General features: G+C 37.0%; 4 protein-coding genes across 5 annotated transcripts; 3 read left to right on the plus strand and 1 right to left on the minus strand.

The window, feature by feature from the left end:
* The first annotated feature begins 158 nt into the window (after positions 1 to 158).
* On the plus strand, positions 159 to 1,376 carry LOC141906929 (N-alpha-acetyltransferase 38, NatC auxiliary subunit-like). Its single transcript, XM_074796426.1, has 4 exons — positions 159 to 291; positions 442 to 544; positions 710 to 775; positions 1,056 to 1,376. The coding sequence occupies exons 2-4, from the start codon at positions 448 to 450 to the stop codon at positions 1,190 to 1,192; spliced, it is 300 nt and encodes a 99-aa protein (XP_074652527.1). The 5' UTR covers positions 159 to 291; positions 442 to 447; the 3' UTR covers positions 1,193 to 1,376.
* Positions 1,377 to 2,151: 775 nt separating this feature from the next.
* LOC141906928 (uncharacterized) lies at positions 2,152 to 15,588 on the plus strand. 2 transcript variants are annotated; one of them, XM_074796424.1, is made up of 31 exons: positions 2,152 to 2,258; positions 3,357 to 3,401; positions 3,742 to 3,928; positions 4,093 to 4,189; positions 4,303 to 4,436; positions 4,716 to 4,768; positions 4,860 to 4,942; positions 5,021 to 5,115; positions 5,612 to 5,729; positions 6,304 to 6,490; positions 6,692 to 6,745; positions 6,919 to 6,958; positions 7,128 to 7,398; positions 7,738 to 7,956; positions 8,162 to 8,242; positions 8,329 to 8,438; positions 8,643 to 8,886; positions 8,969 to 9,237; positions 9,406 to 9,906; positions 10,414 to 12,055; positions 12,124 to 12,188; positions 12,268 to 12,324; positions 12,415 to 12,615; positions 12,849 to 12,954; positions 13,053 to 13,166; positions 13,258 to 13,344; positions 13,783 to 13,957; positions 14,041 to 14,251; positions 14,541 to 14,673; positions 14,761 to 14,856; positions 14,944 to 15,588. In XM_074796424.1, exons 1-31 carry the CDS (start codon positions 2,246 to 2,248, stop codon positions 15,031 to 15,033), a joined length of 5,778 nt encoding a protein of 1,925 aa, XP_074652525.1. In that variant the 5' UTR covers positions 2,152 to 2,245; the 3' UTR covers positions 15,034 to 15,588. The 2 variants fall into 2 exon arrangements, with proteins under 2 accessions (XP_074652525.1, XP_074652526.1); XM_074796425.1 differs by lacking the exons at positions 14,761 to 14,856; positions 14,944 to 15,588 and having other exon boundaries at positions 14,041 to 14,226; positions 14,541 to 14,667.
* Positions 15,589 to 16,178: 590 nt separating this feature from the next.
* On the minus strand, positions 16,179 to 19,470 carry LOC141907391 (uncharacterized). Its single transcript, XM_074797012.1, has 9 exons — positions 19,428 to 19,470; positions 19,070 to 19,200; positions 18,732 to 18,978; positions 18,481 to 18,608; positions 18,295 to 18,398; positions 18,092 to 18,214; positions 17,784 to 18,015; positions 17,556 to 17,694; positions 16,179 to 17,335 (listed from the first exon to the last, which is right to left on the minus strand). The coding sequence occupies exons 2-9, from the start codon at positions 19,189 to 19,191 to the stop codon at positions 16,841 to 16,843; spliced, it is 1,590 nt and encodes a 529-aa protein (XP_074653113.1). The 5' UTR covers positions 19,192 to 19,200; positions 19,428 to 19,470; the 3' UTR covers positions 16,179 to 16,840.
* A 150-nt stretch (positions 19,471 to 19,620) lies between these two features.
* Positions 19,621 to 22,898, plus strand: LOC141907274 (outer dynein arm-docking complex subunit 4-like). The gene is made up of 9 exons (XM_074796874.1): positions 19,621 to 19,764; positions 19,918 to 20,052; positions 20,430 to 20,642; positions 20,779 to 20,983; positions 21,307 to 21,513; positions 21,588 to 21,795; positions 21,891 to 21,977; positions 22,401 to 22,597; positions 22,756 to 22,898. Exons 1-9 carry the CDS (start codon positions 19,621 to 19,623, stop codon positions 22,896 to 22,898), a joined length of 1,539 nt encoding a protein of 512 aa, XP_074652975.1.
* Positions 22,899 to 24,681: the final 1,783 nt, after the last annotated feature.

Genomic DNA, 24,681 nt, shown 5'->3' on the forward strand with positions numbered 1-24,681 from the left:
TTTACACAGCTTTTGATAATAGAAAAAATGTATTCTAACAATCCATTGTAGAAAAAAATTCCTAAAACAATCAGGAATGTGTTTCAGACGTAAAAAATCATTCCAACCAAAGGGATTCGAACCCAACTTTAATTACGTGCTCACTCGACATGCGCCATTGAGAATCAATAAAATATTCATTTAATTGGAAATTGTTGATATTATTCGGTACTATTCTACCTATTCTATATGATTCTAACGTCAATCCATTAATAAACGACAGAAATATATTGAAGAAAGACAGCGATTCGTGTGAGTTTATCTGACGAATTTTTAATGTCAAAGCTCTTTCCCAGGAAAATGAGAAATACACTCGGAAAAGGCCTTTCACCTCCAAGTCCAATTCAATTCAATTTAATCTTTGTTGACCGACAGGTAAAGAATTGATTTTTCTTCTTAAAGGTTGAAATGTCGGCTACAGTTGATACACCTGGAAGAAAAATTCTGCGAAGTTGGTTGAACAAAACAATGCGCATTAAAATGACTGATGGCAGAGTGCTAATTGGTAAGAAAGAAAGAACACAATGCGACGACAGGCTGAAATGTCAGCTAACCTTCTTCAAAATGAAAGATGCACTGACGCATGACACACCTGGTCATGAATTTCAAACCTTCACCTATCTCCCGTTGAATATCCTGTTGTAAAAATATGATCTATCTAAAATTGTAGGTGCTTTCATGTGCACAGATCGAGATCGAAATGTGATACTTGGTTCTTGTCAAGAATATTTAAAAGGTATTAACACTGATACTGGCCCTAGTCGATTCACAGTCTATAACAGTAATTTTACAGTAATTCACTTAATTCGGGATTTCTCAAGCTGGATTTTCACTTAATTAGAATGAAATATTTTGTCTAACCTGGAACCAAGTATACTATTTAAAGTCATAATTCAAATTTTATTTAACTCAGAAAAATCTGGCCAGTCCCTAGTCATCCAAAGTTGTAAGTTCTACTGTATATTTCACCGATACTGAAATACACTGTGTTTCTTTCATGCTTTTTTGTTTTTTAGAGGATAGCCAGGAAGAGCCAAGAGTCTTGGGGCTTGCGATGGTTCCTGGACACCATATCGTTTCTATAGATGTTGACCAATCGCAGAACGACGATCTGTCATGTGATAAATCAATGAGTGAATCAATGATTGAATGATCGTGTTATAATCATAGATTTTGATCTCCTTAATTCACCCAACTGACTGATCTTTTCACGTTGCATGTTGGACGCAAGCATAACCACGTTGATGATTAAGATATGGTTGGGCCAGGTCAACGCTATTCTGTTACCTGAAATTTTAACAACTGTTGAGATATACTTTATACAATTCATTTAGAAATGCATATTAAATTAATTATTATGTTTATAATAATGAGTTGTTCGTCTTTTTCAAGGGAGTTATCTTATTTGAAGGATTAGGGATTGCAGAAAGGCAGGTTCAGCCCAGGGATCATCATTATCGTCACAGACAAAATGGAGGCCACTAGCTCAATTTGCAATTTTCAGCAATTAGGCTATGTGACTGGTTTTTCGAATAGCGATAATAAAAATTATGACATGATAGAAATTTTAGTAAAAAAAACATTTAATATTTGAATAGTAAATTATATTATCGATGAAGTGATTTACTAGTCTTCTCTTTAGGATTAGTTGCATTTCATGGTTCGATTTTTTTCTGAAAAACTGGATTCTTTTTTCTTTCAAGTTAATTACAGTTGAATAGAACTGTAAATTAATCACCAATGATAATCTTTCAAGTAAATCAAGTCGATTAATTGGCTTTCGAAAGGTTGAAAGCCAATGTTTTGTTAGATGGCTAGCACGGTTTTGGGTAGAAAAATGGCGGCTTTTTGAATCGTAGTACTCTATGGGTCTGACTGTATCGTATCACAATCACATTTTTTTTATCTCGCCGATGGTTTCAACAACAATTATACAAAATGCCAGGTCGAAGTACGAACTGTATTTCCAAAAACAGTCCAACGTCATCTTCACCCCAAGGGATTCGAAACCGTGAGTTGGCAATACCCTTTAAATCATTACATCGTCAGTAAACAACTTTGCTTTTTATTGTATTGAATGCGCAGTTTTTTGATTTTTGCAACACAAGGAAAAGGAAAACGGAAATACCCGTACGAAGACTGATTGACAATTTGACAATTGGGGGAAGCATTCCCATTATTTGGTATTGAACCAGACAGAACGAAAATGCAAAAGTCGGGTAAGATGAAAAACGGGACTGAGGTCCAATCTGCTGAATCAATCATGAATCAATACACTGTTTATTAAAAAAAAAATCTTAAAATACAAAAAAACAAGGACCAAGTATTAAGTAAATAATTATTATGATATATAGCCATTGTGGTAAAATAGCCCTTAGGCCCTAGCGTTTACACGAATAAAGCCGCATTGGTGAAATACCAAATATCCACTATCAAAGTCAAAGATTGTTATCCAACAAATTTCAATTTATGAAGCGGGATATTTATGATAACTTTTTACACATATTGATCAGTCGAGAACAAAAAATTTGCATTGTGTTTGTCGATTTGGTATTCAAATGCTTTTTTCTCCCAATGAGCGCCCAAAATTTTGAGTTTTATTCATTCTGTTAATATCATTTGTCGGACGATCGTTTGTAACAAGCAAGGGTAGCAGTGGTTCCACGCGTTATTCTCCGGGACTTGAACGTGCGCAATGCTTTAAAATGGGGTATCGGCACAATGGCGCTACAATACACTCAATTATACATATTGAAGATTAGTTTTGAACTGGATTTTTAGGCTCCCAAATGGAAATGTTGTCAGATAAGTCATCAAATAGATAGGCCTATAAGATTGACGTTCCTAATAAGTGTATATGGTAGGCCTATAGTTTATTAGAAATTGAATAACTAATGAGAAAAGTAGACTAGAATTTAATTGAAATGTAGAAGAAATTGAAGCGCGGTAACCGAGTAACTAGCTAGCTAAAACCTGGTGGATCCTTGCCTGCCATAATTGAAATCCTCGATTGCCACAGTAGCATTCCAGGTACCCCACTGGCGCGTTTGTTATTTGAAAATGATAGCCTCGATGGCCTCGTAACTTCAATGATTCGTGGAGGCGCAGTGCCGTGGGTTTCGAGTCCCAGCAAAGGGGAACATGTTTATTGAACATCATTTGTCAATGTTTTGTTTTGTCAATTTATTGCATGTCTAATCCTAAGTAAAAAATGTTATATATGGCGTGATAAGTATAAGTTCAAGTTCAAACAATCATTCTCGTGTAGTATGTATATACCTTAGTTTCAACAATGTCAATATCATTTTATTTTGTAGATCAAAAGTGTGTGGGGGTTGCATTGAATGAGAAAAATCGCTTCGGTTTGTATTATTGTATACAAATTCTATGAGACTGGGCAATCATGGGCTTAACTTTGATAAAACCTCGATCAACCAAAATATTGGACCACCTTCCTGTGGACTGGGAATGAATATAACCTAGGAGACAAGAAGATAATGGAATTGGGACAATTTTTTGGGGAAATAAGTATGTTGCTTTCAAAGAAAGGAATTCTCAAGATCTGTTAACTCGAAACTCCAGGACTACTTCGATGAATGAGTATATATTACAAAGAAGCCTATGATCGCCCTATTATATGGGTTGAAATCGGCATCAACTACTCACAACAATGATAAATATTATTGGTAAATGTTGTTACAGAAGCGAGGGCTGATGATGCAGCTAAGAAATGGTTTAGTATCAGTGAGGTTCGTATGGAACAACATGAACAGGTTATTCGGCAGTTAGCGTTCGGTCCATTCATCTGTGGATTAGGTGGATTAGGTTCCGGTCTACACACTAATAAATTCATGAACTGGATGATTCAAACAAACTATCCTTTTCCCAGGTAGGCCATGTCTCGTTTTACGTATTGGGTTTACTTCTGTGCTTAAAAGCAGGCATCCACTTATCATTCTTGTTTAAACTATTTCACTAGTCATTCAATCAAATCTTTTACATGAAGTAGTTTTTATGCGTTACTTTGTTAATGAAAAGTTGCATCCGTTTCAGATCGAATAACTATGAAGATGAAGCGTTTGATGAACGAGAAGATGCCTCATTGAATGAGTTAGAAATCATCATGAAAACCTTGAATGATAAGATGAAGGTATGGCCCATTGGATGGTACCAGAAAACAAGTCTGAATGTTTTAATCTTCCAGTCTTTTGATAACTTGAATTCTATGTAGGCATTCAAAAGTCTTTTTCTATTCAATTACAGAAACAACGTCATGACTATCTGAGGCGAGTGATTTCATTGATTACACAGATGAAAGATGTAGACGACATAGAACAAGCATTGTCATTTGCCAAGAAGGGCGAGCTGTTTTCAAAAGAAGATATGGAGATGTTACAGTAAGCCAATTAATGAATTGAATTCAACATCAAATTCTAACTTTACTTGCTTCAGAAATCTATTATCTGAACTTGTTCCATGAACTAAATTGGCGATATGAACCTGTATGAGAACTCTGCCTCGCTTGTTAAGTTGAACTTGACTAATAACAAGTGAAGCAGAGTTCGCTGCATTATTCTATTTTGGAATATTTCTATCAATATGTACGCACTGGGAATTATTGAGTTATGAATTAATCTTAAACAGAATAACAGGCCTACCATCATTATTTGTTACAGAAATGCAGATAACAAGCGGATATATACTGGTGGATTATTCATCGCTGATTTATGTAAGTCTTTTGTGATTTATTCAAATAGTGTGAGTTTTCAAAAATACAACAATTCTAGATAAAAATCTAATCATCTCTTCTTTTTTTTCAGATGTGGAACACGTCACAAATTTAACGTGGAAAAATCAAGATTCCATCTCCGAATTTCGACATCGACTCGAATCAAAAGAAAAGGTAATTTCGGTGTAGCAGACGATGTATGCATAGTTCGCACAAGTTCTTCAAATTCTATGGTAATACCATTTTTTTTAGGAAAGTCAAGCAGAGAATATATTAGGAAACACTGCTTTTCGTGAGGGAAACTATAATAAAGCGATCCAACATTATACTAATGCTGCTATAATAAGGTAATTAATTGATAAGTTAGTTCATTAGCATGATTTCAGCATTGATCCATTTCCTCATCTTTCCTCCAACTGTCTGTCTTAAAAAATAACGCAATATCCTAGATGCTGTTTTATATTTGCTAATACTCTTCGCTAATGTCCATGTTATACCTGTAACAATGATATAAAAATCCCACTCGATGAATGAAAAAATATAAGTCCCTCTAATCAAAATTAGCCTAAAAGTGATCATTTATAGAATACTTATGTGACAAATTATGAGAAATCTATATAATCCAGATCAAAGAGACTAATTAAGCAATAAGATGTGATACAAACTAGGGATAATGACTGTACAGCATAATAACCACTAAAGTGGAGCAAACTAGGGGGTGCTTAAATAATACAATAGTGAATGTAACTTCAGTCAATGTAACAAAGAAATGGATCAAACAGTGGATCAAGGGGCAAATTATCTATTGAGTTTAACTGATATATTTTCTATGAATTGTTACAGTCCATATAGTTACACGTACTATGGTAATCGAGCTCAGTGTTATTTACGAATTAACAACGGACTACGAGCTTCTATCGACGGTCGCCGGTGTATTACATTAAACCCTTACTGGACTAAAGTAAGTAAAGTATTTCAAATCTTGTGATAGCACATTTCATCAGTGTTACCTAAATATAACTGTTAGTGAAAAGTGTTTATAATAAACGAGATATTTCAAGATGCCGGAAGAGAATTATGTTTTCAATGAGATTCTTCTGTTAATGATGTGTGATCAAAGTGGTATGGATGACAATTACACGAAAATGGACCCCTAAAGTTTTCAAAAAGATTCTCTGCAAATTACAGTGGAACCTCTTAACAACGAACTTCGGGGGACCAGAAAATATGTTTGTTTCATTGAGAACCTTAGTGTCAGTGGTGAATCGCTGTCGCGACCCCTGATGGTTCACGTGAGCTCATAGTACACGCAGTATACTCTCAGGACTTGGTGAAGAGTTCGTTATATCCAGTATGAAATGAGTGAAATTTTCCTATTTGGGACAAAATTCTAGGTTTGCAATAACCAATAAATCGTTAAAATCCAAGGACGTGGTAACGAGGTTCCACTGTATATACCGTCAAATTACCTAAAGACCCTTGAGTTTATTGATCCCTTAGGAAGGCCGATATACGATGCATATCTTTTTTCGTAGGGTGTTTATCGATATTGCCAGGCATTGGTGAAATTAAAACGATTTGATTTAGCGTTGAAAGTCAACGAGGAAGCCGTGTCTCGTTTCACTATAAGAAGTAGAGACATGGAAAAATCTGGAATTTCTCTGTCCGATTTACAAGAGCTAGAAAAACTGAAAGCCTTTATCAATAAAGAAAAATGTAAAGGTTGGTAGTTTTACCTTAGTAGCAATATTATTTCAATTCCTCTCATTCGCTATATACATGGTTTCTATTGTGTCATCACTACTTAAAAATTAACTTATACCGTAAATCAATCCATACTTCTCTTCAAGCTACTGTATTTTAGTTAAATATGTTTTATAGCTAATATGAGCTTAGAAATTATTTTCTATTCATTGTTTTCAGAGGATTACACTCGCGAAAAACTACTGAAAATTGGCATCGATATCGGTGAGAATAGTACGTTTTTCTTATAATAAGAAAATTCAATTTCTGTATAAGTTTTAGTGAATCTCTATAAAATATTTTGTGTTTGAAAATAAGGAAAAAGATTTCAGTTAATTTTTGTATTTGTGGTATTAGGTTTTTTCCCGTATATCCAGTTTTGTGAGATATTTTCATTTTGCTTACAGGCAGCAAAAATAAAGATGATGACGTTGCGACTGGATCAAGGTAAAAGAGTGTTTCTTGTCTTAGTGATTTTAATGTCAGCTTTATTTACGGGTCCCCTATGACTCCTTAATTGCTTAATAACTTCAAAACATAAAATACTTGAAAATTTAACAATGACTGATCTGTATGGTCCCTGATTTAATCATCAGCCGCTTACCGTATCTTTTAGCGACGAAGAAGATGATGATGTCCCTGAGTTGATATCAGACAGCGATGAAGATTCACTGGGCAACGTTAAACAGGCTGCGGTGAGTGACGTTTCCGATGATGAAGAACCGCCGAATCTCGTAAGCGATGATGATTTTGATGTCGAGTGTATTGATATTGATGACAACAGCGATAGGAACAAGGAAAATCGTTGCGGCAACAAAACCCAATCGCGACACCACAGAGACAGTTATAACAATCAACGGCCTAAATTTCAACCGTCTATGAAAATAGTAAGTCATTGAGAGCACACAGAAATTCGACTCAGTTCAAAGTACTCGAAAATTCAGTAAGCCTCCTAAAAAGTGCTTACTTGTCACAAAAAAAGTCCAAAAGGGTTTACTTTCAGCATCCCAAATCCTTGTTTACCCTATGAGAGTGCTTCAAAGTGCTTAATTTTGCCTCAGCCAGACTACTATGAACCCTGTTGGGGTCTTGTAAAAAGATCTATTTCAGAAAAAATTAGATGCAGTTCAGATATCTTTGCATGAGCCTGAGATTTTTGGCCATTGTTTGTGTGCTGAAAATGTTCTCTCTGAATCAACTGCTGTAATGATGCCTTTATTTTACAGAACGATATAAACCAAAATGTTGACAAACCGAAAAAGAAAGAGTCAACTGAAAAACCTCCTCCTGAGCCGGTCGTGAAATTATTGCCTGAAGAGGAAAGACGGCATTTGTTTAATGAATATCTGAAAGAAGGAAGTTTAGCATTATTGGAACAGAGAAATCAATCGGCCTATGCATCGTTTACTAAGGCGTTAGAAATGATTGCTCAAGATTCATATCAGGTAAACAGTGGACTCTCGTGATGAACTATGAAAATTTTACCCAAATGAAAAAATGTGTAACATGTACCGCAGTTTGGAGTTAGAGGTGAAATTTTAACTCATGAGTTGAACTGGATACAGGTCTATAAGTTTGTTAAACCTAGATTGCATCGTCAACCAACTATCCTCTCATTTTTACTGATTTTCGGTTGTCTTCTATTCGTAGTTCTACAAATTATTACAAATGGATGTCATGATAGTGAAATATTCATTGAGTACATCTGCCATAGGTATTGGTGAAATTCACGTAAGTTGAATTGGACTAGACGATATTTTGGAATTCCTATCGAGTTGCTCAAATCAATAAACAAATGTCGAATTTTTTCATTGCAGTACTATAAAGATGGTATACAAGGTTTTAAAAATATAATCTCTGAATATAAAGATATATATTTTCCATTGGCTTATTACGGCATTGGTCGGGGATATCGAAAACTAAACAGGTAACTACCACACAATTAAAATAGCCTCTACGCTCTGACGTGGAGAATCAATAATAACTTTAAAACACACTACCAGTAAATACAATGTTGAAAAAACTAAAAGTGATACTACCGGTAAAATCAAAGTACACAACGTTTCAAACTCTCGCTAGAGATCATTGCCAGGTGTAAGGGAATAACTAAAGATGAATTCATATTTTTCAGATTCTTCGACGCGTTAGACCCGTTGAAGAAAGGATTAAGACTTTTGAAACGTTTAGAGAAAATTTCAATTCGTAACTGGCCTGGAACTAAACACGTCATCGAAGAGACTAAACCAGGAATTTTACAAGAAAGATTACTGACCTTATATAATGAATGCCAGTATCCAGCGCCACCTGACGCTATTTGTCGTTACTGCGACTGTGCAGGAAACTCGAATATGTATTTTACAGACCCAGATTTCAATGTGAGAGACTGAATTCCTTGCTTCCCTGTGGACCCAGTTGATGAGAATACGATAATTATATTTCATTCTTTTCATGTTCTAGGGTTTTGTTCATGTAACATGTAACTATAAGTGCACGATAGACTATCATACGAACTGTTGGAGATGTATGCGCCGTCTGCTGCCAGATAAACCTACCGACAAAGATTTCTTGCTGCGCGAATGTTTAACTCCCGATTGTCAAGGAGTAATAGTTAGAGTTGCTTACTGCGATGCTGATCGCCAGTGGAATAGACTTAAAGAGCAGTGCGCAAATCCACCTCTTAAACAAACTACAACTTCTAAAAGAAAATTCAAGATGCAGGTATCAAGGTGATTATTCGCTCTTACTTCATAAATCCTTTGTAAGGCTTTCCCCTTATTGCAGCACAAACGCTTGAACTTTTCAAATAAGGGCTTGCCTCATTGCAGCATTAACATTCTAGCTTCTTCAGAGATGCACAGAAGTTTTCTTATATGAACATTTTTCACGGTTTTTAGTAAAAAGAGAATTGATAAACAGGCGGCAAAGAAACTACTGAAAAAACAGAAAAAAGAAGAAGCAAGGAACCACGGAGATGCAGCAAAATCTATCAATTGCGATGATGAGTTGTTATCAACACTAGAGAAAGTCGGGAAGGAAGCTGTGGCAGGCGGAGGCGGCGATGTTGAATCATTAGCAGAAGAATCAATAAGTCTACCGGGAGATGATGACAAGTTGCTGATCGACGAACCGATGACGTTACTGAAAAAAGACGTTGACGCAGATGACGTTCTATTTCGATCGTCTGCGAAACAAGGCAGCAGCAAATCGAAGAAAAAGAAGAAAGATAAATCGAAAAAGACGATTACGATCGAACAGGTTTTGCCGGAGAGACCGAATCTAAGCGGAGCTGGTGACGGGAATCAACCTAATTTCCCGGATGAACAGTCTCTAGCGTCGTCAACAACTGAGTTGAGTGAAACTGAAACCAATCGAGCGATTAAAGAAAACATTTACACGTAAGTCAGTGCTATTCTTAAAACAGGGTCCCTTTCACTCCTCAATTCCTTAAAAACTTCTAAATGGAAAATGTTTTTGAAGGTGCTTGAAACTCCTTTAATTTGAGAAAAAAATTGCAGAAACTGCTTTAAAACTCCTTCAATGTTGAGAAATACTATATACTTTAGAAGTTGTACATTAGGCTATGCCTAAATCAGTACAGTTGAAACCAGGATCATTTTGTTACCCTATTAGGAGGTTACCGAATTAGAGACAAGTAATATCTAAGATAAATGTACGCTTATAGGGCCTAAAACCACAGAATTAATGGTTTATGGAGATAAAAAGAACCGATTTAGGATGAGTACTGTACTTGTGAGGCAGGCGCTACCTTGAAATATGAAATTTTCTCCTTTAAAATTCCTTATATTCAGGAATGACTGATCTGTAGGGACCCTGTTAAATGCTTTTGTAAAAACCTCTTGTATCTCACTTCTAGACCTCCCTCGGTGTTGTCTTTTTTGTAGGTTTTTCATCGACTATTTCACAGCGAATGGTCCTATCGTGGCAACAAGTCCGAAGTTACAACAGTTCGTCAATGAGTGCTTTCCCGAAGAAGCAAAAAAACTTGTCATGGATAAAGGAGGAATCGCGAAATTTCTGATGCAAAATTTGAAATTCGCCATGATTGAAGATGTGTTGTGTTTAGTAAAAGATGCCATGCAAGGTCGAAAAATCGCCAACGAACGGAAGTATGGTAATGCAATGACGTCTTCTGCTAGTTATCACGGCGATGTGACATCATCAGTTCATTACCTCTGGAATGACAATTTTGCCCGAACTGAAAGTAATTTAATGGCGTCTAGGTCACACAGTAATAGTGTAGCATCTTTAAAATCTGATACGAGTGAAGGAAAACAAAGCGCTCGATCATCATCAGGAGAACTTCATATGAAACCTTGTTCGACTCCTGCTCCTATCGTGGATAGTACACTTCATTATTCAGACGTGGCTTCTTCTTCTGTTTCTAATTCTTACGCAGACATTGGTAAATTGGATGATTTTACCTTACCACCATCTGCTTTACAACAATCTACAAAGAGTGATCTAGGCGGGATAGGTTTGGACGATTTCGCATTACCTCCTCCTCTGGGTGTTCTAGACAGTGATTATACCCTCCCGCCACCCGTTGCTAATTGGTCAACTGCTGATACGCCATCTACCCGGTCTCAAAAAGATGTTAGTCAGTCACTGGTAGGTGATACTACGATGACACAATCAGGAAAAAGAGGATCTCATCACGATGTTGTTGTTCTAGACAGTGATGTCTGGTCGACTCCGGATATTGGTAACTTACAGGATGAAATTCAAAGAAACGTTATTGGCAGCGGACGAATGAATCGGACGGCTAGTCCTGCGTCAACTTCTAGCGGAATTTCAGATAATGGACTGCTGTTTGGTGCCATGAAAAGTAATAAAAAGTCGAAAAAGAAGAATCCATCCGACAACAAGAATACAGAACCTAAGAAACCTTCCTCCATCTGTTCGGATTCATCGCACTCAGAAATTGCATCACCAGTCAGAAACTCTTTGATTAAAGACAGTGGATTATTGTTTGGAATTAAACCGAATAAGATTAACAATAGTGAACTTAAATCCAAATCGAAATCTGAAGCTGCATTTGAAACAGAACCAATTCTGACGTCGGATTCGTTTATGACTCCGGAACAATCAGCCTACGTACAACAGACCGAGTGCGATGAGAAATATATCAGAGATTTAACTGAATCGTTGACAGCTGAACTCGAAACACGTCCGACATTTTTGAATAATCCGAACTTACGCGAGAACATAGAACAACAAATACGTAGTGATCTATATCGTAGCGGTAGAACATCATTGGATGTCAGTTCCGATGATATATCACGTTCCTCGCTGACCAATACGGAACAAGCTATTCCGAGCTGTGTAGCAGAGGTGTCTGTTCAATGCGGTGGCTCGAGTGTGGACTACGTCTCATGCTCGGTGCAGACGGATGAAATGGTCGATCATATCGAAAAAGAAGCTCTGAAAAGGCAACTGAATGAACTGTTAAATCAGTATTCGACGTTACAGTTTGACAGTATATTACAGCAGAAGCAGAGTAAGGAGTTGGTTGACAGGTTTCAGGTTAGTGATAGCTCTAGTCCGATGGTTTGATTTGTTATATGAGACCTCTAATGATTTTGAACTTTAAGGAGGAACAAAAGAAATCGATAGCGCTTGAAGAACTGAATCATAAACAGCTAGTAGAAATGGAAGTGTAAGTAGTTTTATAACAGCTAGCAGGACTTACTGTAACTGTGAACATTTGTAATTTGATTTTTGATGCCGATTTTTAGGTTGCGTACATTGAATTCAAGCACACAGCAGCAGTTTGAAGATCTGAAGAGACAGTGGTAATTATTATTTTACGTGCATCGCTTTCTTTAAAAGTGATCATTCCAGGTCATTTCCCTTTTTTCACCGTATTCTATTGTTTCATTCAGCCAAGCCGTGTTGAAAGACCAGGAATGCAAACAGAAGGAAAACACTCGGATGATGGTAGATTTCATTCGTGAGCAACAACGCGCGAGAGACGCCGAGGTGGCGTTGCTCGAAATGAGGAAAACTATCGGTTTTCAGAACCTGTCTCGCAGTTTACATGACACTGAGAGATACATCCTCAAAATAAGAAAAATTATTGAATGGTGAGTTAGATTTATCACCATTAATAAGACACTATATCCATGTAGAGACAATAATAAGAAAAGAATCCCACAATACCAACAAAAAATTATAGTAAGTCTTAAAATATTTCATTGAGCTAGTAGTTTATTTTCAATGTTTCTATTAGTCATCTTCAGAAATAGTGAGTTCGGTTTTTTAGGTAAAGAACATTGAAGAATTCAAGCCAATTGATATTGTTATTGTCTGATTTTAGCTATGAACTGTATAGGCGTGAGGTTCCAACAGAAGTTTTCGATTGTTTAAGACAGTGGACTGAAACTAAAGAGATTATTGCTGAAACTATCAATACAACTATAAAGGTATTATGATTCTGAATGTCAAATTCTCTCATAAAAAACTCCTGTGCATCCTCAGCATATTGTATTTTGTATGAACCTGTTTTTGTCTTGTTGTTAAGTTGAAGTTTCCGGAATGGATAAATGTTGTTAAGAACGGCGCTCATCTGTCAATGTTCCCCGAAGCAAACATTCTCCCGTTGCCACCACCAAAACCTAGTTTGCTTCCTAAAAACGTAAGCAGATTTGCACAGATTTGCACAGATTTGCAGTTTTCAGTGTTGACTGAGTTAAAATTTTGTGAAAATGATATATTTATTTTTCTAGCTCGATATATTCCAACAAAGTGGTGTAGTTCCACCCAGTTTACCTACAGATAGTGATGAATCATCCCGGTCCACGCCACCTCTGATGGTGAGAATGAAATAATAACCTTTTCATTTGTCAGTCAGGATGGCCGCTTTCCTGGAGAATCACAGAATTTTCTTCTCTTAAAAAAATTCAACGAATTTTGTAAAAAAAAAAAAAAGAAGCTAAATATCACAGAAATTTGTTAAAATTGCTATATCACGCGTATGATCAAACAGTTTCCAATCTATGTCTTACGTTTTTGACGTGTTAATTGAATTCTTTAATTAGAATTCTTTAATTAGAATTCTTTAGTTAGAATTAGAATTTAGTTGAATTCTTAGCGGATTGAGTCAGGGAAAACAACGTACATTTCAAGGAATAGTCTGGGATAAAGCAAGAAGTAAAATAAAAGTGGCCACTGACCCTGTTTGTATCACTTTAATTCACTGATTATTAAAGTAAAATTACAGAACTTTCACTTTCAATATTTCACCATTTCAGCCAACCCCCTCTGCAGCTGGAGGAATTGAAATGTCTTCGAGTGCGAATAGTTCAAATTCACCGAGTCCAATTCCGTCACAACCTATCCAACCCAAATTGATGAATGGTCGTAGCCGTCGCCGTGGCGATAAATCTAATTCAACAATGGACTCAGGACTAGTTCAACCGAATACAGGTTAATACAAGTACATTTTCTTTTCTTCAAGTTCTAGAATTCAGCGTTTGAACTTTTAATCTATCGTGTTTTTATGTTTGTAGTCCGGCAGCCTACAACGTCAGGTGTTGCCGCATCTGTGCGGGTGACAGGTGCTACGGCTATGACGGCACCACCCCCTGGATTATCTGCACCCCCGGGGTCAGCAGCGTCCTTAATGTTTCCAAACCAGCCGAAAAAACAACCAATGCAAAAGAAAGGAAACTTTGACCGAATTGTCGCGGCGATCGGTAAACGATTTCAGAAATATTCCAAGTGCGTTTTCAATCCCGATTTTGCTTGTTATCTCAGCCACTTACCTGGTAATCGGGGAAAAGTCAGCAAATTTTCTTCAAAAAAGTCAGGGAATTTTGTAAAGAAGCTAAAAATCAGGGAAAAGTTTGACTGTGTTTATTGATTCCATTCTCAACAGATCAAGTCAGTAAAAACAACGTGTACATCTAGGAAATAGTCAGAGAAAAGTTAGGGAAAAAGCAAGTCAGATTAAAGTGGCCAGCCTGTTTGAGTTTACTGGTTGTGATCATAATTTAACAATTTTTTACAGAGCTGAAGTAAGTAACTTATTGAGTATTGTTCGTGTATCAAACGGCGGAACTTTAGAAGGTTTGAAACTTGAACAGATTATCTCATCGGTCGAGCGATTGGTCACAGAAAACGATCAAGCTATTCATAAACCGGTACGTTTCAATAAATTCCTGAGGTGAAAAAACGATTCTGAGTTGTACGAAAAACTCCCCTAAAATATCTTTTGTCATGTGTTGTAGAATGTTGAAGATGACGACCCTTGCGTTATATGTCATGACGATATGCATCGTCATAACACTAGACAACTGGAATGTGGACATCTCTTTCATAAGTTTGTAAGTATATAATCGTGCAATAGTGACTACTATTAAATCGATACTGTGTTCATTGAGTTATATGAGATTTTCCTCTCTATTTTATAGTGTTTGGATAAGTGGCTCAAAGAACAGAAAACCTGCCCGACATGTCGTAAACTAGTTCTTTTACCAGAAGAGTTTCCGAGATTAGCATAGATTTTCACTGCTGTTATTGTTATGTATATTTGTTTTTCTCTTTATTAATCATTTTCCGTTCATCATTGCCTTTGATGTGGTTAGATATTCTCAGAACTGTTGCAATTGTCTCGAATGTATTTGAAGATGACATACTTAGAAAGTTTGTAGTTTGTAGAGGTTCTGCCCGGAAAAGTGCTTCCGATATTGGTTAGTTTCGAAATTTTACCTTAAATGACTTACAAACTATGTTTTAATAAATTAAGAAAATTATCAATTTTTTAAGTCAATCCCTGTCCTGCCTCAGGCCAATCACACAGTTTATGGTGTGTTGAATTGATTCAAGAGTTATACAGAGTCCTGTCCTGAGTTCAAGTGTTTATTTTTTTAACTGTTCAGTAAGCATGTTTATGTTGAACCAACTGAATTTTATTAAGTGTGAATTGGCCGAGTCAATTTAGTATTAAATGTCTTCTGAATACAGAGAAAAGGCGAATTATTTTAAACTGCTGGTTAGTGTAGATTATTAGGGTTGGATCCATAGAGAAAATAGGTAAATAAAAGTGCTTTTCATTATTTTGCATTTAGTATAAATATCTATTTTGCTTATCGATACAATGAATAAATATATTTTGATAATTCCAACTAAGAGTTATTTCATTTAGTTTCTAGGTCTTTAGTACCATTCAGCTCCAAGCTGGTTAATAGTGGTATTAAGACATGACTGATGAAAATGATGTTGACATTCTCCTGACAACTCATTGTGGAACCAGAATCCTTTAGATAACTAAGATAACGCTAAAATCTATCACCAAAATATATTTCACCGTAAATTGCAAACTCAAAAATAATTGAAAAGTACAATATATCAAATTACAAATAAATCCTTGTAGCTATATCTATGTAATGTACACTTCAAAATGTATAGAAATTAAAATATCACCCAAATAAGGTAGTAACAAACTTCTATAATTATCACAATATAGCTTTGACACAAATAAGAACAACCATTAACATTGTTACTTGGTAATGTTTTTGTAAAAACATTTAAGAACATATATTTCTGGATGAATAATAAAAATTTACAACAAAACTAAACAAAAAATAAAAGTAACATTTCAACAAAATATATACAGGAAAACGGGACAAAACAAAAAATGCCTACAGTTTGCATATTTGAATGTGCTGCTATTTATGAAATAATCCTTAATGAAAATTGTTTGAATTAGACTAATGATCGGATTATCAAATAATGGCACATTATAATTAATCTCAATTTTGTAGTACATGTATATACAAAGCATGTTGGTTTATTATGGTTAAGCATTGTGGAATATATATATATGTATGTTTATTAACAGTAGGCTCAAATTCCAAACGGCAAGAAGAAAATTCTGTATAGTAGATTTTCTTCTTCGAAAAGATTTTTGAAATATGATTGTCAACCACAAAATAAGAGATTTGAGCCTGCCTTTAACTGGATAGAGATTCAGAAATACACATTCATAGAAAGAATAAAGGCTTGGTATTTGATAGTTATCACAGTTTAACAAATAGACTCTAGTAGCAAAACAAGAGATTCATTCTATATTTACAATACATGTATTATGCTTTTTCTATTACCAAAAGCCTTAATATTTGAGATATTTAGTTTTCAAGCCAAAATGGAAAAAGACATTTCTACGGAGAATTAGAAGCATTTATTCCAGATTGTTATCGTCAATGACAGTAGAATCCACCCTGCGCAGTTCCTTCTGTTCCACCTCGCTTTGATTAGTTCTAACTACTGCGAGAAAAGCCATGATGTCTACCATATTCGTACTTAGCTCTATAAAGTAGCAGTAACTAAGTGACAACCGGTGTCTAATTTAGCTTTTCTCGCCTCTTCTCGAGCTTTCTTACGTTCGGCTCGACGTTGCTTAATCTGTTGTTGAAGCAGGAAAACTTGCGCGCGACACAGATTCACTTTCAGCGGTTGATAATCGGCCTGGTGAATCGTCGTGAAATCGTGTTTACCTTTACTCGCGATTGGTTTCGCTTCCGGTTTGAAACTTTCGCGAATTTCGGCGTTCTGCGGAACGGTGTACGTGCGATGAGTAGTCGATGTTACTTCGGCTAGTTTATCGATCTTGGGCATTACGGCGTATTTATAAGCCTCGTGGAAATCGCCCAACCTGTATCTCTGTTCAGGTTTATATGCTTTAAACTGCTCCATGTAGTGCGTATTCTTCTCGAAGTTTCCTGCTTTTCCTCGTATCGCTTGACGCGGTGGTAGTGCTCGATTGTTTTGCGCATCGCTCAAATCTTTCGGTGTATATACAGCCTGAAAATAGAGAATTGTATTAGGTGGAGACATCCAGGGTGGCTACTTTTATTTGACTTGCTTTTTCCATGACATGCACATTGTTTTCCCTAACTTGATCTGGTAAAATTGTTTGATTTTATACGCAATCTAAAATTTCCCTGACTTTTGGCTTTTTTTTACAAAATTCCCTCGCATTTTTAAAGAAAAGATATTTTCAGGGTTTCGGGGATTTGCTTACACGTTGCCAAGTGACTCCATCCATTGGAACTGTTGGTGGTTCATAAGTATAATCGCCTAACTTTGCTGCTGGGGGTCGTTTGTGAACTGCGACATCATATCCTTGATATTGATTCATCTGTTCAGTTTCCAAATAAGATCTTAAGTGAAGAAGAACAGAGTTAGATTATTGAATGAAAGAAATTCAATACAGAATTTGGCTTTCATTAGATGATTATATATTATTTACTTTCTGTTAAATCGTAGATCAATAGTTGTAGGCGCTGGTATAGCCATATCGGGTCTGAGCGGGTAGTGCTGCGTATAGTCCGGAAAATCGTACATCTGCTGGGTTTGACCCATGAATTTACCACGATTTCCTATTCCCAGTTCGCTCTTCTGGTAAATACGTTCGGCTCTCTGAGCACCGTCGGGTATATCCTTATACGTGTCTCGATGTGTAGTTAACATATCCAGAGAACCTGATGTTGTAGACAACATATGAGAAATTAGTTGATTGAAAATCGTTGTATCGGGAAGCAGATTTATTAGACTCACCTTCGATCTTTAGGTTTCCATCTTTCATTTTCATCATTTCTGGTTTAGGAGCATATGCCCCTGGAAAGGATTGTTGCATTTCTGTTTTCGGTACCCGAGTGCGGTCTGGATACAGTATTGAACCTAAAGACGCCATCAAATTGTTGTTCATCATACCTTCTTTTAAATTTTCAAAATTGATTTTTTCAGAATTTCTTCTTTACCTGTAAAAGTTGGTAAATCCCCATATCTATAATTGATTGGTGGTGTCCAGGTTTTGAAGGTTTCTTTATTCGTAGTTCGATCGTCAAATAATCCTGGTGTCCTCCTAGCAAAACAAAAACAGCAAACTCATGAAAAAAGGTTATTGGAGTATTATCCAAACATATCAATCCTATATGTTCACATACTTGCGCCGCCCTCTGTGAGCTCCTTTTTGAACGACGTAATGTTCAGGCTCCTGCTCTTTCGGAGTGTAGGTTTGTTGATAAAATGTTGTGCCATCAAATTTCACCTTTGGAGGTGTGTATTTTTGCTCCTAGAAGATATTTCATTTTTATTCATGAGTACCGTATGCAGACAATCAATTTCAACAGAAATCCAGGGATTGGTAAAATGATGTTTAAGATACTGTAGGCCCTAATCTAAAAATGAAACAAACCTTTTGGAAACCTTCCGGTCTCTTGTGTTCATTGACATCGTGACCCTTATAATCTTTTCTTTGATTCGTATTGTAATCACCAGGGGGCGGTAGAAAATGAGGGGTTGGAGGAGGACGTTTGCTAGATCGTGGTTTCTGAGGTTTAGCATGGAATGTTGACTGATAATCAGTCAGTGGAATCTCTCCTGGTGGAAGTTTCGGTAGAGTTTGACGTCCTTTTTGGCAATCTTTATGATGAATGTGACGACTACAATTAGAAATTGCATCTGATAAATTATTCCAGTACTCGCAATGAGAAGATTTCCACCTCCATTCATCAAAATGTAGAGAAGACTTACCCGCAATCGCAGAGTTCACAGTAACATTTTACATCAGGAAATTCTTGCATCAAAATCTCCAGCTCAGATTCATGTAAAGAACTGGCAGTTGAAGGCACCGACTCACATGTTTTTGGTGCCATTTTGATAAACTAAAAAAGTTTAAAAATTGATTGCAAAAATGATGTCGTATATCGACATTGTCATTGACTGTTGTTAGTTAAGGATTTCTAATAAAATGATGAAATTCATTAGCCTAGCCTAAATCAAAATCAAGGCGCTGCACATTAACACTATTTCTATTTGCACATAGGCCTACTATTTCGACTCGATACCTACTAAATTTAACAATTCCGATTTATCTGAATATTCCACTGACCTGATTTATGCCGTGGTATTAAACAATAAATATATTCTCGAACTGTCAAATTAGCCTAGATTGTTTACATTAGCAACCCAAGCTGTGAATCAAGCACTGGGAAAACGGCGGAACTGGCCTCGGACACACTCGGAGCGGAACGGACGTGGCTGACGGCTGAGCGCGGGGAATTCGAGCGTCTGCATTTTTGAAAATGGCGATGATGATGATGATGTACGACGAAATCGATTCAAGCGATGATGCCTCTATTCGCGGCAACTTTCAAGGCTATTTCGCCGAAGGAGAGTCTTTATATCAGCACAGAGATTACGAAAAAGCCGCTCAAAGTTATACAACGGTAGGTTTTTATTGCAACTGGCAATGAGGACCCCTTTCGTAAATCTTATTAAATAAAGAAGGGAGAAACCCATCAACAATGCCAACTTTGCAGTACTGTTTAAAAGATCAATAATAAATTCAGAGATTCTTTCAATAAATCAATAATTTTTAGGCTTTAGAATTCAAGCCACTGGATCGCGAGTGTTTGGTGGCCAGATCGAAATGCTGGCTCCAAATTGGAGAAGTTGAAAAGGCATTATCCGACGCAGAGGAATCGTTATGCGGCGAAAATAAAACTTATCATAAAGTAACTCTGAATTTTCATTTTTTAATCTTATTCAGTATCTCGAGAATTCAGAAATTCAACTTGTTGATGTAAATTTGAAAACGTTGTAGTTTCACATCTCTGGAATCTACCTAATAGTTAGTTACCTAATCGTTGGTGGTAAGCTTTTTATAATCGGATCGGCTTATACCAACGTATATGTAGTTTGTGAAAATATCCGATCGTGAAACTAAACCACAGACAGGTTACTGACTAGAATCTACCCTAACTATTATTAGACGTTTCGGCACATCCTGCTATGGTCCCTAGATCAGCTAATCAGTCATCATATTGATATCCACGGAAATAGTATATTCCACCTGTCTTGATATTCAGTGATTGATATTCTATGACTTCAGGGTTTATACCAGAAAGCTGAAGTATTGTATAGTATGGGTGAATTTGAGTTGGCGTTAGTATTCTATCATCGGGGCCACAAACTGCGTCCAGAACTCAGCGAATTTAGACTCGGAATACAAAAGGCGCAAGAAGCGATCACTAACGCATGCGGCTGCCCGCAAAAACTGAAACTTACGAAAGATGGCGATCTTTCTTTTTATAAACAGCACAAGGTAATTCCATCAAAAATACCGTATTGATAAAAAGCTCTCGTGTCAAATAATGAAGATTTCTTGACAAGTCTTGGCACGTAGGTAGGGACAACTTGTTATCTAAAAAAATTATTTCGAATGGCCCTTTTTGATTTAGAACGACAATGCTCGGAGTTTCGCTGTTTACGCGTCAGCGATGCGCTCCCATCATAATAGTAGAGCTAATACAACCAGTCGGCATCGGTCAACAACCGGTCGAGATGTGAAACCAGCCGAAAACCAGAAAACTGTCGAAACATTGCTGGGTGAAATGTACGGTGATAAACTGTTTCTAGAAAAACTACTGAGCGAGACCAGCAAGGGTAAGCCAACTCCCGTATCAGAGTTAAAACGAACTTCCGGATGAACTAAGCATTCAGCGGATTGGGGTGGTCACGGGGATCCGAACCTACGTCTTTTCACTAAGGTTGCCGTTTCTTCAACCAGAAATAGATACTTGACCTACAGATTTGACACTTATCCTATTGGAAATCGCATCTTTTTTTGTTCATTTCTTTTTTAAAAAAGTCACCAGACATGGCTGCTTTATCCAAGAAATGCATTTTTGTGTGGACCCCGGCCCTCCAATTTTCCTAGATTCGCCTCTGCTCCTCAGCTGGCGGGAACTTTTAATATTCGTTTACAGTTAGTATTGTCAAAGGAGATTACGATGGTAAAATACAAGAGGCGATCAAAGACGGACTTCGTTATTTGGATTCGAGAACGGAATTTTGGAGACAACAGAAACCGATCTACGCTCGGAGATTTGAACGACAGGATCAGAGAAGGCAGTTTACAGTACCAGGCTCACATCAATGTTACGCTATTACAGAAATAGAACGTATCGATCAAGGTTCGATTATCTGTGGTTTTCAAACTTTTTTGCAGCTTCGGGGTTTCCTTAAACGGGATTTTTCTGTATCATAGCTTTGGAAATGCACCAGCCCAGCGAGGCGCTGAAACGGGCTCGTGCTTGTCTGAAAACGGCTGGTAGTTGGACCCTGTCTCAGTGTCCTCGTCTACCGGAGATCAGGGCTAATCTACACAGTTTGATCGGTAACGCTTATCTGGAGATGGATAACTTTAAACTGGCTTTATTTCATCACAGACGAGACAGAGAAATATCGTCACAAATGTAAATATCGGAAGTTTTTTAGTTTTTATTCGCCCTTACGCGTGAAGTGGTCCTAAAGAAACTTATATGTTTTTGTTATTTTCTATATGATAAAGCTGCTGCGAAGAAGGACTATCTCGTAGTTTAGACAATATTGGACGCGTTTTCGCCAGATGTGGTCAATTTGAACAAGCTATTACTGTGTAAGTCTCCTAGGACAACCGTTTCATTAAAGGGTAATACGTAAAAAGAGTCCACTGGCTCTAGCCCTGGGCGCAAAAACACAAAGCATATGCAAAGCTAAAGCTTCACAAATACATTTGAATAATACGTTGGCAAAATTATTGAATTGTCTATAGTTACTGATTGATACTACATGTATGAGCTTACCCCAAAATCCAGAATTTTCAATATATGATTTATATTTACAATTTCCTACTCTTTTACGCGTTGAAATACCTATTTCATAAGAAAATACAAACTCAGAATCCTGTTGAGTTTCCGTCGGCGATTTTCTCAACATTGTCGACCACTTTCTGTAATACTCACTAGAGAATCTTTTTCTTTGCTCAGGAACTACCCCATATACACATGTATAATCTCTCTCTATATGATTTGACTTAAAGATGGGAAGAGAAGAAACCGCTTGTGAAGGGTAGTCTTGAACAGGCTTGGATCAGCCATGAATTAGGCCGCTGTTATTTGGAACTGAAGGATTTCGACAGCGCTAAAACCTACGGCGAAAAGGCTTTGCTATCAGCACGGGAGGCCGGCGATAACGTATGGTGCATGAACGCTTGGGTTCTTCTCGCTCAAAGTCATGGTGAATATTATTCAAACTTCTTTACCATTACCAGTATTTTTAGTTGAAAAGCCAGGAAATAAAATAGAAATACTCCGTCTTAGAAATTGCATGAGATTTCCTTAGAAAATGTATTTGCCAGGTACTTTGTATACATATATTATATTATAATTTTTCAGTTAGATTACAGGATTACGGACCTGCTGTTGAGGCATTTGAAGAAGCTCTTAGACTTGCTAAATTACTGGAGGATTGCCCCGCTATACAAGCTATATCATGCGCAGTCGATCAATTGAATAAATCAGTCAAACAGTGCTCTTAATTCTGGGTATCTGACTCTAGACCAGCGGCCCCCGCTGTTCCACAGTTCTGAGTTGACATTTGTGTTTATTGGCTTTATCGATAGAAATGATTTTTCTAAATTTCGAATGTAACTGTCTCAGAACTGTGCAACTGAACCGTCCCATGCAAATGTGTAAATGATCACGTTTGGCCCAATATTTGAGAAGAAAGTTAGCAGTCATATTCTATTGGTTATTTATAAAATGTTTTTCGTCAATCGTTATCGTTTTCTAAAATTTCAATTGTGATGAACGAAAGAATAAACTGTTTTCCCCGTTGCTAAATAAACCGAATATGTAGAAGTTTCTCGTCGTCGGTTATTTCTGCATGGAAATCGCTTCTCGTCTTGACCGTAACAGAAACAGTAACAGAAATGGGGCTCGTCCGGAAAAGTGTCAGGAAAGATGAGAAAATTAGCGAAGAATTGTTCAACGGGTCGGACAGCCTACGTTTAAGGGACTGTGCTAGTCGGTACTCCTTTGCTCAGCCCCTGTCCGGGGCCCCGTTAAGTAACTTGTGAATTATTGTTGCGAAAATTGGGCCACCGAAAGTGCGGATATGAGAATTTCGTATATTCTCCGGGTTTCGCAACCGTTGTTAAATGTGCTAAACTGGTGCTCAGTCCCGTTAACTTTCTGTGAAATTATTGTTGCGAAAATGGCCACCGAAAAAGTGGGGTTGTTTGTGGAAAATTCCGGTTGGGAATCGTTCGATAGTCTTATAAAGACTGATTTATTGCACGTGTTGGCTAGTCGTTATGAATTTGAAAAAAAAACGTATTTACTAAGATAAATATTCTTAGAATAGTGTAATGGAATCGTTTACTGATATTTTTTGAGTTATTACAACTCACTTTTGTAAGGGGCGTGTTACGTACCCAAAGTGTGCATTTAAATTCTGTTTGCATCATCAAAAATACATACGCATTTTTGGTATTATGCATTTCCAATGGTTCCACGGACTAAACTAAGTCGAAATTCGACATAATAAGTAATTCGACTTGATTCGACTTATTATGTCGAATTTAAGTCGAAATTGTGGAAAAATTATCTCGTACCCGATGTGACACCAAGTGGCTTCCGTAATATACAGTATTGAAGTTTGCATTACTCTTGTGAAGACCGGTTACCGGTCATCTTCACCCGTCAAGGGATTCGAACCCACTACGCTAAAGCTGTTCGCCGAACTTGTGGAAGCGAGTTCGGGGTGATACCGGCCCCTGGCAAGCGAGGATGCGGTGACTGATGACTGCGTCACGGATAGACTGGTTGCCGGTCTATACCTATTCTGACGACTGCGAATGCAGGTGGCGCAGAATTCGACAGGCGACCAGTCTACGTCACGGAATATGAAAGGTGCGATTATGCAAATATGGAGTGGATTGTGTTGTATTGTATCGTTGTACAGAGAAGTCGAACTATAGTCATTCAACTGGAACCAGTGTACCGATTCCTGCTGGTAATTTTCCACTGGTCATTTCAAAGCATGCCGACGTCGACTCTCAACTCAGAAGATTGGTGCTGCTGGTGCTGTTTTCTATAATTATCAATAAAAATAAAATGAACTTATTAGTCTACTACTACCTGCCTGCTAATAGTAATATAGTAATTAGCTTCTTCAGGGCAACCACATTCAAACTGGTAAGTTTGGGCTTATTGCAATCTCAAAAACAGGTTCCATGAATGTGGGAAAAAGAAATATCTAAAAAAAAGTTTATAGGGATCAAAATTTTTTGGGATTCATCCACAGATTTGTTTTTTTTT

This window comes from Tubulanus polymorphus, chromosome 6 (assembly GCF_964204645.1).
Source record: "Tubulanus polymorphus chromosome 6, tnTubPoly1.2, whole genome shotgun sequence".
Taxonomy (NCBI): Eukaryota; Metazoa; Nemertea; class Palaeonemertea; order Tubulaniformes; family Tubulanidae; genus Tubulanus; species Tubulanus polymorphus.

Bases quoted from the DNA above. Each gene is read 5' to 3' on its own strand.
- LOC141907274 (XM_074796874.1), top strand. From the start codon at position 19,621: ATGGCGATGATGATGATGATGTACGACGAAATCGATTCAAGCGATGAT. The intron at 19,765-19,917 runs GTAGGTTTTTAT...AATAATTTTTAG, and splicing joins CCGCTCAAAGTTATACAACG to GCTTTAGAATTCAAGCCACT. The intron at 21,514-21,587 runs GTTCGATTATCT...TCTGTATCATAG, and splicing joins AATAGAACGTATCGATCAAG to CTTTGGAAATGCACCAGCCC.
- LOC141906928 (XM_074796424.1), top strand. The intron at 6,746-6,918 runs GTACGTTTTTCT...TTTTGCTTACAG, and splicing joins CATCGATATCGGTGAGAATA to GCAGCAAAAATAAAGATGAT. The intron at 13,345-13,782 runs GTGAGAATGAAA...TCACCATTTCAG, and splicing joins GGTCCACGCCACCTCTGATG to CCAACCCCCTCTGCAGCTGG.
- LOC141907391 (XM_074797012.1), bottom strand. From the start codon at position 19,191: ATGGCACCAAAAACATGTGAGTCGGTGCCTTCAACTGCCAGTTCTTTA. The intron at 18,609-18,731 runs GTTTGTTTCATT...AATATCTTCTAG, and splicing joins GACCGGAAGGTTTCCAAAAG to GAGCAAAAATACACACCTCC. The intron at 18,016-18,091 runs GTGAGTCTAATA...CTACAACATCAG, and splicing joins TGGAAACCTAAAGATCGAAG to GTTCTCTGGATATGTTAACT.
- LOC141906929 (XM_074796426.1), top strand. From the start codon at position 448: ATGTCGGCTACAGTTGATACACCTGGAAGAAAAATTCTGCGAAGTTGG. The intron at 545-709 runs GTAAGAAAGAAA...CTAAAATTGTAG, and splicing joins TGATGGCAGAGTGCTAATTG to GTGCTTTCATGTGCACAGAT. The intron at 776-1,055 runs GTATTAACACTG...TTTGTTTTTTAG, and splicing joins TTGTCAAGAATATTTAAAAG to AGGATAGCCAGGAAGAGCCA.